This window comes from Macrotis lagotis, chromosome 2 (assembly GCF_037893015.1).
Source record: "Macrotis lagotis isolate mMagLag1 chromosome 2, bilby.v1.9.chrom.fasta, whole genome shotgun sequence".
Classification (NCBI taxonomy): domain Eukaryota; kingdom Metazoa; phylum Chordata; class Mammalia; order Peramelemorphia; family Peramelidae; genus Macrotis; species Macrotis lagotis.
In genome coordinates, this window is record NC_133659.1 from 16,988,348 (window position 1) to 17,001,602 (window position 13,255).

A 13,255-nucleotide genomic window follows, 5' to 3' on the forward strand; every position below is an offset into this window, starting at 1 on the left:
GCTGATGGGAAATGCTTTCAAACACCATGCAACAGCTGTGTTTATTGGGAATATGAAGAGTGACTTTTTAATAAGCAAAGTTGGCTGGGATCCAGGTTCCTGGAAGGGAAGTTGAACTTCTCTGTAATATGCCAGTGATAATAGGAGACAAGAGATAAGGCCTAGAAAAATAAAACACTATTTCAGCCACCCCAACTCCACCCCAACCTTCCTTCCAATCAGCCAACTTGCAGTGAAGGAGTAGTCATTTCAAATAGGCTGGATTCTCTTAAATGCCTGCTGAGAATACATGGAGAGTATTCAAAAAAAGCCCTGGGAATGGATGTCGGAAACAAGGTCCATTGGCAGCAAAGGGGTCCAAGGTGGCGGATGTGTTGGGAGCTTGGCGGGGTACTTACTATAGTTCATCTAAGGTGGATTCCAGCTTAAAATCATGAACCTATGAATCTCTGAAGGGGAAAATGGGAAAGGGAAGAAGCATTTATATGCCACCTGCTATGAACCAGGAACTATACTAAATATTTAGAAATTTAGTCTCCCTTAAGTTATTGTTATCCACATTTCAAAGTTGAGGAAACAAAGAGGTTAAATGACTTGCCCAGGGTCCCACAGCTGGTACATATCTGAGGCTGGATTTGACCTCAGGGCCATGAAGCCACCACCTAGCTGCCTCTGATTTCTTTGCTGAGGATACTGTATCTCCCAATACCTTTCTAGGTTTAGTGGAGGATCCTTAAGACTCACCTTGGCTGAAAAAATCAACATCTACTCTGCTAATGATGTTAGCCAGGCTGGGACTAAGATGGGCCCTCGGAGGGGCCGTCTTACAGTCTGCTATCACATCTACATTTGAGACCTTCCCAGCTAAGGGGCCCTGCTGCGCTATCCTTGAGAATCCAGCAACCTCCCCATACTTTGATGCAACACTGAAGTTGGCCTGTAGTGAAAGTCTTTTGTTAGTCCCATCTCCACTGAAAAAAATAAGCAAAAATGAATTGTGAGAATGAGGGTCACTGACTACATCTAACAAGAGCAACAATACGACTCTATAAGGTATGTAAGGACGAATGCTATGGTGCCCAGAGAACTGAGCCTGGAGGCAAGATGACTCATGTCCCTAAGTTCAAATCTAGCCTCAGACACCTATTAGCTGTGTGAGCCTGGGCAAGTCCCTTAGCTTCTTCATGCTTCAGTTTCCTTCTTGGCAAGAAGACTTGATGGCTTCTAAGTTTTCTTTCAGCTCTTCTTCTATAGCAGTAAGATTATCCTATATAGCCTTGGACCACATAGGGCTCTGGGTCGTATTTTCTTCCTCTGTGAAATCAGAGGAGATAAGAGACCACCTGTTACGTGCATGGGACTGGGCTAAGGGCTTTCCTTCTATTATCTCATCTAATTCTCCCAACAACCCTGTGAAGTAGAGACTGTTATTATTCCCATTTTACAGTTGAAGAAAATGAGGCAAACAGGATTTAAGTGACTTGTTTAGGATCATATAACTAGTGAGTATCTGAGGCTGGATTTGAACTTGGGCCTTTCTGACCTCCAGACCCATTGCCACAACTTAGCTGTCAAAGGATTGGCTGAGATGGCCCTTTAGCCTCTAAATCAACAATCTGGGAATGTATTCTAAGGACCTCTAATCTCTGAAATTTTCCTTCTAAATCTGAAAATATGATCTGATGAGCTTTGAGGTCTCCAACCCAAAATATGTGATTTTATCATCTGTATTCCCTGGTTCAGCCTGTAAACCTTTCTATTCAGGTAACAGAGGGTGGCAACCTTTGACTGTCTTGACCTCAAGTTTTTGGACACTGAGGGGAAAAAAAACCTATTTATTAAAAAAAAGCAACAACCACAACCATGCTACAAAAGGTAATGAGTAAGTTAGCAATGTAAATGGGCATCACAAGAAACCAGACAGGCCCTCCTCTATCATGAGGCCGTCTGGTTCTGAGCACACAAAACTTGCATCTTGGGAGGCCGAGCTCATGGGGATGCTGCTCTTTTCATCTGGCTCCCCACCCTCATTTCCAATATCCTTGGCTCCCCTGCCTGCCTGCTCTGCCAGAGATGGTAAGCTGATATTACATAAATGCTGTCCCAACGACACTAATTCACTCAACTTGGGCCATGATTTATGACTCTGTCAATAGGAGAGGCTGGAAATTCTGGGTGGACGTTTCAATGTGGATCCCATCGCTGGAGAGTCACATGCTCATGAGCTTAGAGTTCCATTCCTTGTTCCTTCTTCATATCAAAGTCAATCAAGGACTCGGCCTTGTCATTGGCTGGAGATAATGAGCATTATGGTGGTCATCCCATCGCCAAACGATCCAGTCCCCAAAGAATAGAGGATCAAGAGCCAATTGCAAGCACTCAGTCTAGGGGCCATGGATTTGTTTTTCAAATATTTTTATAACTATTTCAATATATTTGATTTCCTTTGTAATCTTGTGTATTTTATTTCTGGATTTTTTTTCAAATATTTCCATAACTATATTCAATCTATCTGGTTTCCTTTGTAATCTTGTATATTTTATTTACAGATTTGATTTTCAAATATTTTTATAATTATATCTCAATATATCTGGTTTCCTTTATAATCCTGTGTATTTTATTTAATGGATTTTAAAATATGGTTCTGAGAAGGGGTCCTCAGGCTTCTATGATTTGCCAAATGGATCCATGAACCTCCATGTCCCTAGTCTATAGTATAAGAAAAAAGGCACATGAAGGAGGCCAATGACTGGTGGTGTTTATTATGAAGCCCGCTTCCAGCCTCCCATCCTTTTTAGGAGTTTGGAAGTGGGGCTGAGGGAGTTCAGCACTTTTTGGCCCAGGGAGGTTGGGATCCCAACCCTTCTCTCTAGCATGACCCCCTCCCCGGGGATGTCTTGCTTCTTTGAGAGATTAGGCATCCCCATCCTCTTGGGGCTCTGGCATGTCCTCCTCATTGAAAGGAGATAGCAGCACAATTCCCCGACGAAGGAGGCCTCTTTGGAAGTTGGCTGTAGGGATGACAAATGAACCCAGTGGGGGGTCCTACCCATCTATCTCAGGACAAATTATTAGTGTAATCGAGCTTTTACTTATGCATTTATCTGGTAATTATCGAACAGTTACATGTAACAAAGCTGAGCCCCTGGGGCACTTTATGAGCCCTGGCTCAGTGGGGGGCCTCCCAGTTAATTTAGGAGGCTTCAGGCAAGTGGGGCGCTGGAGGACAGGCAGGCCAGCGGGCAAACATGGAACCTGGCTCTGTCAAATATCTTCCATGTCACGGAGAAACTTTTCACAATATGGTAAAGGGTGATTTTAATTGTACTCAAACACAGGCATTGAGGTTTTGGAAACATTTTCCTAGTGATTGAACTTGTTCCCCCTCCTCCATTTTACTTCAGGGTCCAGGATCATCTCAGAGCAATGAATTTCATCATTTTAAGTCCTTCTTCCCTTTGGGATCATGGATTTTGAGCTGACATGGACCTCAGATCAGCCATTGACTCCACCCATTCCACTTAACAGATGAAGAAACCAAGGCCCAGAGAGCACAGTAACAGCATCATTGATTTAGAGCCAGGAATGACCTCAGAGCCATTAATGAAGGAAGAAATGGAGACTCAGGGAGGGAAGGGGATGAAAGATCAAAGCCCCATAGACTTTGAGCTGGAAAGGACCCCACGGCTCTCTAGATTATATCCCCCTTTTTTAAAAAAATTCACAGGCAGGGACTTACTTTTTGGAAGTGACTTGCCTCAGGAGTCATATAGCTAAAACAGAATTTGAACCCAGATCATGTGACTAAAAGATCCCTAGATTTTTCCATTGTACCGTAATGGCCCTTGTTATTTATTTATTTATTTATTACTATTTACTATTCAATTTTTACTACCTACTTTATATACATGTATTTATATATGTATATAAAATCCTTACTAATCAGGCGATTCCAATTTTATTTCCAAAGCTAAACAAATTTGACCTTGCAACAAGATCAACTCAATTCTTTTTTTTTTTTTTAGGTTTTTTCAAGGCAATGGGGTTAAATGGCTTGCTCAGGGCCACACAGCTAGGTAATTATTAAGTGTCTGAGGCCAGATTTGAACTCAGGTACTCCGGACTCCAGGGTCGGTGCACTATCCACTGTGCCACCTAGCTGCCCCAAGTCAATTCTTTAAAAATATCACTCAGTTCAATTCAAGTCATCAAACCATTTCATGAGCTGCTCTTTGGTAGGAGGTACCGATTCTCTAAGCAAAGAGACAGGTTTTCCCTGGTTTTTGCCCTCAATATACTTATCATCTAAGTGTTTAATAACATTCCTAACAAGAAGGGTGATGATGCATTGTTGGAGGGGAGGAGGGACAGAGGAGAGAGTCAGCATTCTCTAGGAGCATTTGTGGGGGAGGGGAAAACTTATTTGGAGCTCGGCTGCTCAGAGAATGTTTTGTGGAGGAGGTCTTCCTGGGACTGAGTCTGGAAGGAGTAAGTTTTAAAGTGTACAAAACTCTAAAATCCATTATCTCATCTGAGATAGCTCATTTGAGATATCTCACTTTATTTGGGATTAAATCCTAAGTTTCCAATTGAGTAGTCAATAATAAAGTCATCATGACTCCAATTTTACAGATGAGGAAACTGATGCTCAGAATGGTTAAGTGCTTGCCTGGGTTTGATAAATGTCAAGAAAGAATCAGGGCCCAGATCTTCTGGGGTCCCAGTCCAGTCTTTTTGACATCATGTCTTGGCACCTTTGGAGGGCAAGAAGAATTTTCAATGGTTAGACCTAGGGAAGATGGAATAGAGAATTTGGGGAACAGTGAGGAATGGACAGAATGAGAAAGAGGATAATATGAAAAAAAGGCTCATAAAGGACAGACTTTTATTGAGACATCTGCTACTCAATGTGATTGGTTTTTAAATGCAGGAAGTTGTTTTCTCCAACAAAGGACTTTCAGTGATGAAGAGGGTCTGTTCTCCTGATGAGAAAATGCTATAGAGTCTTGTCACTGACAGTTGAAACCCTCATCCAACCAAATCTGGGCTGGTTCAGTCTTTCCAAAGAGAATTCTGGAACATGTAAGCCAAAGAAGAAAGTCTACTGATTTGAAGACCGGCAAGTCCCAAGGGCTTGTGCTAAGATAATAAACCTGAGGATGATCAGGAGGGCAAAGGCCAAATCAGCAACAGGGAAAAGAATTGGCAATGTTTAGAAAGAAGGAGAGTGGACTTCCTGGTAAGGAGCAGGTTCCTTGAAAATAAATATTTAGGGGTGGCTATGTGGTGCAGTGGATAGAGCACTACCCCTGGAGTCAGGAGGACCTGAGTTCAAATCCAACCTCACATTTCATGATGGCCTAGCTGTGTGACTTTAGGCAAGTCGCTTAACCCCATTGCCTTGAAAAAAATCAAAAAACAAAAAAAAACCCATTTCAAGTCACAAGGAAGAAAGGTTGACTTCTGTTTGAACCCCGAATGAATAATGAGTTGAAGTCACAAAGAGAGGAAGACATGCTGCCTTTACAAATTCCCAGGTAGCTCACAGGTTGTTGCTTTCCTATCCAGGTGAGATGCCTGAAGCCTCCCCCCCTCCCCCCAGGTGGGAGAAGTGGGTTCAAATCAGGGTTTTCCAACTCTGAGCCCTTTGGTCAGTCCATAGTTGCCTCTAAAGCAGCCCTCAAAACATTATAGGATTTCATAGCTCAGGAAAAAGAAGATGTGGGAGGAGGGGAGAGAAAAGCAAGAATGATCTTCAATTACCACAAATAAAGAATCGTCATAATTAAATACTTGATGGTGACTGAAATTTTCCGCATCAGTCAAGGCCAGCGTTTGGAAGCTCGGCCCACCATTAGCTTAAAGTGCTCGCTAATTGTCTGTAATATATGAGGCTTGCTTGCCTGGACTGGAAAGCTTATTTCTTCATTCAACTCTATTGAAGTTGGAAATGCTTTACCCACATTAACTAATTTCGACCACATGGAGAAAGACGTGGTCCAGTCTTATCCCCAGGATGCAGATGGAGAAACTGAGGCCATGAGGTTAAATGATTTCTCCAAGCCGCAGAAGTCTGAAACCAAGGAGCTACTGGGGTTATTAGACCATAATTCCCACCTCTAGCATATGAGGAGGGAAGTGGTTATGATACCAGAGACTCTGAAAAACCTGATTATCTAATGTCAGGAACTAGTGGAGCCACTCAAGGTCTCTGCCAAAATGGCAGCTCATACTGGGTGTGGTTTGGGTAGATCATGGATTTTTTTTTTTTTGAAAAGAATGAACCCAATATGGTCACAAATAGCGTGATTTATGTATTAATATAATAAAATATGATATATAATAGAATAATATAATGAAAGAAGGGTCAGGTTCAAATCCTTCCTATAATATTGACTAGTTATACCAACAACTAACACTGATAGAGAGTTATTCCTCACGAATCAGAATGTGCTGGTATCTCTAATCTGCCTTTGGAAGAAACTTCACTGGCTTCCAGGTACCCATAAGGCTAAAATACAAACTATTTTGTTGGTCAGTGAAAGCCCAATCTGGCTAAAGATTCTGGATATTGATGAAACACATTTCTTTTCCTGATCAAATAGCTTTATTTTATGTTCCCTGTTTTTGATATTTCATTTCCCATTGTAGATAGGCTGCTCTTCTTACCCTGAATCCCCTCCACACCTGTCTCCTCTTGCAGTAATCCTACCTCTCACCCCCCTTTGCATCTCCTCAAGGGCATCACTACCACTCCATTTCCCTATCACTCCATACTCTATTATTTGTCTTTCAATTGCAGCACAAGTATTTTGTACTTGATTATTTAGACACATGTGTCTCCCCATCCCCTTGGCCACCTCACAGTAGAATGGAAGCCCCTTGAGGTGGGGCCTTGTTTGCTTTGGCAGCACTGTCATTTGGCATAGGTCTTAGTACATAATTATTTCTATTCTCCTTTCTTTTCACTTAGACTTTTTTTTTTTAGATTTTTCAAGGCAATGGGGTTAAGTGGCTTGCCCAAGGCCACACAGCTAGGTCATTATTATGTGTCTGAGGCTGGATTTGAACTCAGGTCCTCCTGACTCCAAGGCCGGTGCTCTATCCACTGCGCCACCTAGCCGCCCCCTCACTTAGACTCTTAGCTGGTGTCTAAACAGTGTCAAGTTTATTGGAAATGTGGTGAGTATATGACTAACTTAAACAAGGAGATCTGGCACTAAAATTGGGTAAGTTTTGGTTAGTTTGTTCCCTGGGGAATTGTAGTGGAGAGAAGTGTAGAGTTCAAGTATTTAAAGGGTTGTCAAAATATGCAAGAGGGACTATCCATATTCTGCTTTGCCCTAGAGGCCAGAACCAGCTGGGGAAGCTGTTAGAAGGTAGTAGGAGGTTAATTTTCAGGAAAACAATCAAAGCAACATTTTACCCAAATCATCTGGATATGAAATGGGTTGCTTCAGGAGATCACACAGGTAGGATGAAACAAAGGTAGGACCTCTGACTCCAAACACAGTACCCTTTCCATTATTACTATACTGCTTCTTATGCTTGATCATGCTTTGTGAGAACATGACTCAGTTTACCTTTTGGGTAAATTTCACCCACAAGGTTAATTCTTTAGTGTCAGAATTTTTGAATGAAAAGAATCCTTCAAGACCACAAACTTCCTAATCCCAGAGATGAAGAAAAAGGAATGAGTTTCTCAAGGTTTTCCCAATGAGTTTGTTGGCAGATTCTAGATTGGAATTCAAATCTCTTGGTTCTCGGTCCAGGGCTCCATCTAGGATACTTTGCTAAGCCTCAAGTCATTGTTCAACTAATTTAAGGGAAAATAATGAAAACAAGCCCTCGTCAACAATATGAGCCTCTCTGGCTGTAGTGCAAAGGTAGCATCAATGGAGCTTCTTTCACTGATCAGTATGCTCTTGGAAGCAGGGAATGAGTATCAGTCAATCAACTGATCATTCAGCTAAACTGGGGATCATCTTTCTTACAACAGCCCAATGGCTAATTGACCTCTTTTCTTCAGGAAGTCAGATGTCATTTCTTTCTCCAGTTTGATACAAAGGTAGATTTTGGTGGAATGAAAATACAAACTTCCTAACAATTGGAATCATCCAGAAGTGAATTAAATTGACTCTCTAGGGAGTTGGGCAACTTCCTCTCACTGACCTTTTCAAGTAAAGGTTGGATGACCACTTGTTGGGGGTTTGGTGGGGTGGATTTTTGTTAGGAACTGGGATGGACTTCATCACTTCCAAGGACCATTCAGCACTCAGATGAAAGGTTCTATCATGCCCATGTTTTTCAGCTTGGGATTCACTATTTCTATTCTAATAGCTCCAGTAATTCTTTTTTAAGCAATGATACCACCCTGCTTCCCCAAAACTTCCCAAGACTTCTAAGGCAAGGTGATCCCCTTGTAGGAGAAGGGGTTCTTTTCTAGGCTTGGGATGGACTCAAAGTCCTCTGGGCTTTGTCTTAACGGTGAGCTTCATTGAATTTCTATGGCACCATTTTGCTGAACTATGAAGTTTCCTCTAGATCAAAGGTTCTTAGTCTTGGATCTACTGTGGGCAGATTTCATGGAATCTACGAACTTGAATTGGAAAAAAAATTACATCTCCGTTTTCACTAAACTCTAATTGAAATGGAGCATTTCCTTAAAAAATTTAATAACATGATTTTGAGAAAGTCTGTAGGCTTTTCCAGAGATGTGCCAAGAGGGATCCATGATACAAAAAAGGTTAAGAATTCCTGACCTAGAAAGATATTCAGTTTTAGAGAAGGGACCTAGATTGTGAACTTTAGATTGTGCACCATGAAAAACCAAGAAAAGGAAAGGCCAACTTTGACCAAAGTCAAAGGAGATGAGAACATAATTTTTCCACATGTGTTTTTTGATGCCAGTTGAGTCCAAAGATCCACCTCCACTAAAGAAAACCATCATTTCCCCTCCTAAACAAAACAATAGGAATTTTTCTCTTCCACTATGTTCAAGTTAAGTGACTTGCTGACATTCGCTGGAGGCTAGGAGCGTGACCTCGGCAAAATACAAATCATGCTCGCTGTGGACACATTTTCATCATCAACCATAAAAGTACACAAGACCCAAATGATGCACAATGAGAACCAGACAGGCCCTCTACGTCTACCATTTCAGAAGGAAACCAGAAAAACTGTGTTGCTCACACAAAATAATGAATAAAGAGATAAAGAAGAAGAAGATTGGAAAGCATTTGGTAGAAAAAAGAGGCACCCATCATCAGGAAGAGATTACAGTTCATGAGGGCAAGCACCATTTTACTGTGGCCTCAGAGGAATCCTTTTCTTAGCTTTCTGTTCAATATGTATTCTATCACCCCTCCTTTTACTTCTTCTCTCTGTCCCAGACTTCATCTCTCTTAAAAAGTCCCACCACACAGCCTGAATACCATTTTCTGAAATATATTCTTACCTTTGAAATGACTCAAAGTATGGAAAACCAGTCCCATCTTTGTGTCACTGAAATGGTCCTGGCATCCCTAAGGACTAAAGCATCACAGTAGTATTTAATAAGACCTCTAGCAATGGCTTTCCATCAACCTTCATGCTGATCCCTGGGGGCTGAGTCATGGGTGTCTGCCTCCACACAACTGAGGGTGGGTCCCCCGGGGAAAGCCTCACCTCTGGGTCCTGTAATGACAGGCCGATGATGCTGAGTGAATGCCGTTCCCAGGGAGGAGGTCTGCGACGGTGAGGGGCTGCTGAAACCAGACTTCTCTGACTTCTTTAGTGTGGTTGGCGACGGCATCCCTGGCAAGAATGATCGATAAGTTCGATTTAATAAGGTGAGGTCATGGACGAATGGGCTAATGCAGTAGGGAAGAGGCTGGAGGAGTAGCCCGAGAACATGGACAGACAAATAAAATTTAAAATGGCAGCAAATGGAAGCCTCATGCTTTGTCAAAGGCTTTTGAGTATATTATCTTACTTTTACAACTGGAAGGGAACTTGGGGGTTATCTGTTTCAAATGCCTCAATTTACAGAGATGAAAACCGAGACCCAGAGTCCATCAGATTCTAAGTTCAGAGTTGAAAGGGCAGATCAGGCAGTCCGACCATATGACTTTACAAAGGAGAAAATGGAAACCTAGAGAGTTCTAACTAAGACCCATAGTGAGCAGTCAATGTGCCTTGGTTTCTAGATCATGTTCTTCTGACCAACCCCATGCCCCACCTCCCAAATACTATATGTTTTCCATGATACCTATCTGAGCTTTCTAGGACCAATATTTGTTGGTCTCTGTTTGTCAAAACTATTCAAGTAAAATTTTATTTGATTTTTTTTATGTTCTCCATGATTTCCCCAGGCTTCACGGAAGCCGTCATTATGAGCTCTATACCTCCATGCTATGTGCACATGATAAAATGGAAAGATCTCTGAATTTGGAGCTTCCGTCTTTGGGTACAAATCCTGTCTCTGACTCTTAACAATGTGACTTTGGGGCAAGACAATGAGCATCTCTGAGAATCTGCTCCCTTTTAGACCCAAAAAGTGAGGTGGTGGTTGGACTAGAAAATAGTAATAGCTGGCATCTCTAAAGGGTTTTAAAGGCTTGCAAAGAACTTTATATGAATTATTTCATTTGCACACATTTTCCTGTATAATCTTGGAAAGCCTCTATCTTTGAGGGACTGAATTCTCTCCCTGGGAAAATGAAGGGCTAGATGATGTGCCTTCTTGGGGCCCTTTCTGTTCTGACCTCTGATCTTATTAACTTATGTTATATTAATATTATTAATTAACTTATTAACTTATGGAGAACAAGATTTAAGTAGAGTGAGCTAGGTGAATTGATACACCCATACTTGACAATTGTTATTCTGAGTTCATTTGTAGAAACTAATCATTTCTGATGTACAATTTGGAAAGGTAACTTCTATGGTTAACTTTTAAAAATTACTTAATTGAAATATTAGTATCTAGATTTCCTAGAAAACCTCTATCCCACTTAGAATCACAGATCTGGAGATTATCTAGTTTAACCCCCGCCCCTTTTCTACAGTTGAAAGAACCGAATTCTGGTGAGGAGGAGAGACAAAGGAAATAACACAAACCAAACTGAGAAGGCCAGGACGTGTGGTGGAGCCTGGGTTCAAACCCAGATTCTCTGACCCCAGTGTTCTTTCTCCTACACTGTATTTCCAATGGACATTAGGGAGAGGATGCTCCAATGCCATTCAGTTATCTCTGTGCTGTGGTCTCATGTAAGGCAAAGCTCAGAAAATTATTCTGACAGTAGTTGCTCTGAATAGCATACCCTATAATAAGCCTCTCCCAATTCTGTTAAAACCACAGAAATTTAGATGTAAGAAATCCTGTCAAAACTGAAAGAAAGGTATCAAAGGAGTCAGCCTAAATACTGTTGGTCCTCTAATTCAAAGTCAATATGCCAGAGGAATCCAATCTCAATTGAGGGGTGCACTTTGGCATGTATCACAGCTGGACTACAGTCATAGGTGTGAGAATGACAAAGGTAGAGATGGCTCTCCCCAAGTGCTTTGCCCACAGGTTTTCTCAGAAAGGATCAAACAAATAACCAACCTCTGCCCGTGTTTTAAAGGTGCAGATTCATCCTTATCCCTCCATCAGATGACCCCCTCCCCTCTTTTTGAGTTCCCTCTGGATGTGTATAAAAGTGGTAACCTGGCAGAATATGACTTCAAAGAAGAAAGAGATCTCCAATATTGCAGGAGAATGCAAACATGTTCAAATATAAGGAGTAATACAGGAAAATGGATATAGAGCTAGCCACAAAGAAAGGAAATTCTGGGTTCAAATTCTGCTTTTGGTTGCTTCCTCCTGGGCAAATCATATAGTGCCTCAGGGGACTGTATAAACTAAAAGTTAAAAACAGATGCAAATACATATTGGGGAAATTATGAGCTTTTGTTCAGTTGTTTCTGTGGTACCTTACTCTTCATGACCCTGTTTTGGGGTTTTCTCGGCAGAGGTACTGAAGAGCTTTATCATTTCCTTCTTTGACTCATTTTACATATAAGGAAACTGCGGCAAACAGAACTAAGTGATTTGTGCAGAATCAGACAGTTAGTAAATATCTGGGGCAGATTTGGACTTATGACTTGAGCTGGCACTCTATCCACTATGGTACACCCTAGCTGCCCTTTTATTGGGTGATATCAAGAGAAACTGCAATGGATTATAATTCGTTTGGGGGTTCTGATGTCCAAATTTATTAGTGTAATTTAAAAAAAAAACTCTCTTTAAAGTCCACTGTGAGTTAGATCTACTATGTAGGAAATGAAGTCACTCTATAACCTTGTTTTGAAAAAGCTATGCTGCTTCCCAGTTTGCCTCAGCATTGCCAACACAGAATAGTTATGTTGAAAATGAAAGTCTGAATCTGAAGAAGTATGGAGTATGTTTGGTAACATAAATCTGAGCATGATAATCTCCTATCCTGAATCATTTTTCATTGCAATGTATTAGGGAAATGATTTTAAATATCCCTCAAAATACGTAGGACAAAACATCATCTAAGAATGGAAATGAGCCACTCAATTCATTAGAACCTGCCTTAGGTCCATCATTCTTAGTTAATCAGTTTGATATATTCTCATTTTATGGGCTCAAAATTAAAAAGGCTAGTCTACTTTAGATCATGTGTCGACAGCAAGAGAACATGAAACTTAAGTATAATTTTTAATTACAATTGGACTTCCATTCATTAATTTACCCATGAACCATCAGCTCCATATTGCAAACATTATGTTGATTAATCATGGAAACAAAGATGTTTCACAAAGCATGTCTGGATAATTGAAGGGGCCTGCCTTAAGATAACTGAAAATGACCCCATAGTCTAGTCCTGTGATTTCACTTGATGTGGGAAAGACAGTGAGTTTGGAACCAGGAAGCTTCATCTTCCTGACTTAAAACCCAATTGTAGACACTTTCTAGCTGGGTGACCCTGGGCAAGTCACTTCATCCTTTTTGCCTCAATTTCCTCATTTGTAAAATAAGCTGAAGAAGGAAATGGCAAATCACACTAGTATCTTTACCAAGAAATTCTCCAACGGAGTCCTGCAGAGTTGGACACAACTGAAATGACTTGACAACTAAAACAAACTTTCTAGAATGATGCTAATCGGCAAGTGCTCTGTAATTTATAGTCTTAGAAAACTGGGCATGAGAAGGTGAAGGGTTATTGACCCAGGGTCGCATCGTCAGAATGTGAGAAAGATGCAACTT

The 13,255-nt window shown here is 41.2% G+C and overlaps 1 protein-coding gene across 5 annotated transcripts in view; it reads right to left on the reverse strand.

Annotated features, from left to right (window-relative positions):
• The window catches only part of NFIA (nuclear factor I A), a 690,308-nt gene that overhangs the window by 85,213 nt on the left and 591,840 nt on the right, over nucleotides 1-13,255 (reverse strand). For all 5 annotated transcript variants that reach the window (XM_074221294.1, XM_074221297.1, XM_074221295.1 and 2 more), the window contains one exon: nucleotides 9,667-9,795. In XM_074221294.1, coding sequence (XP_074077395.1) covers nucleotides 9,667-9,795 — 129 coding nt within the window. The remainder of the gene's footprint in view (nucleotides 1-9,666; nucleotides 9,796-13,255) is intronic.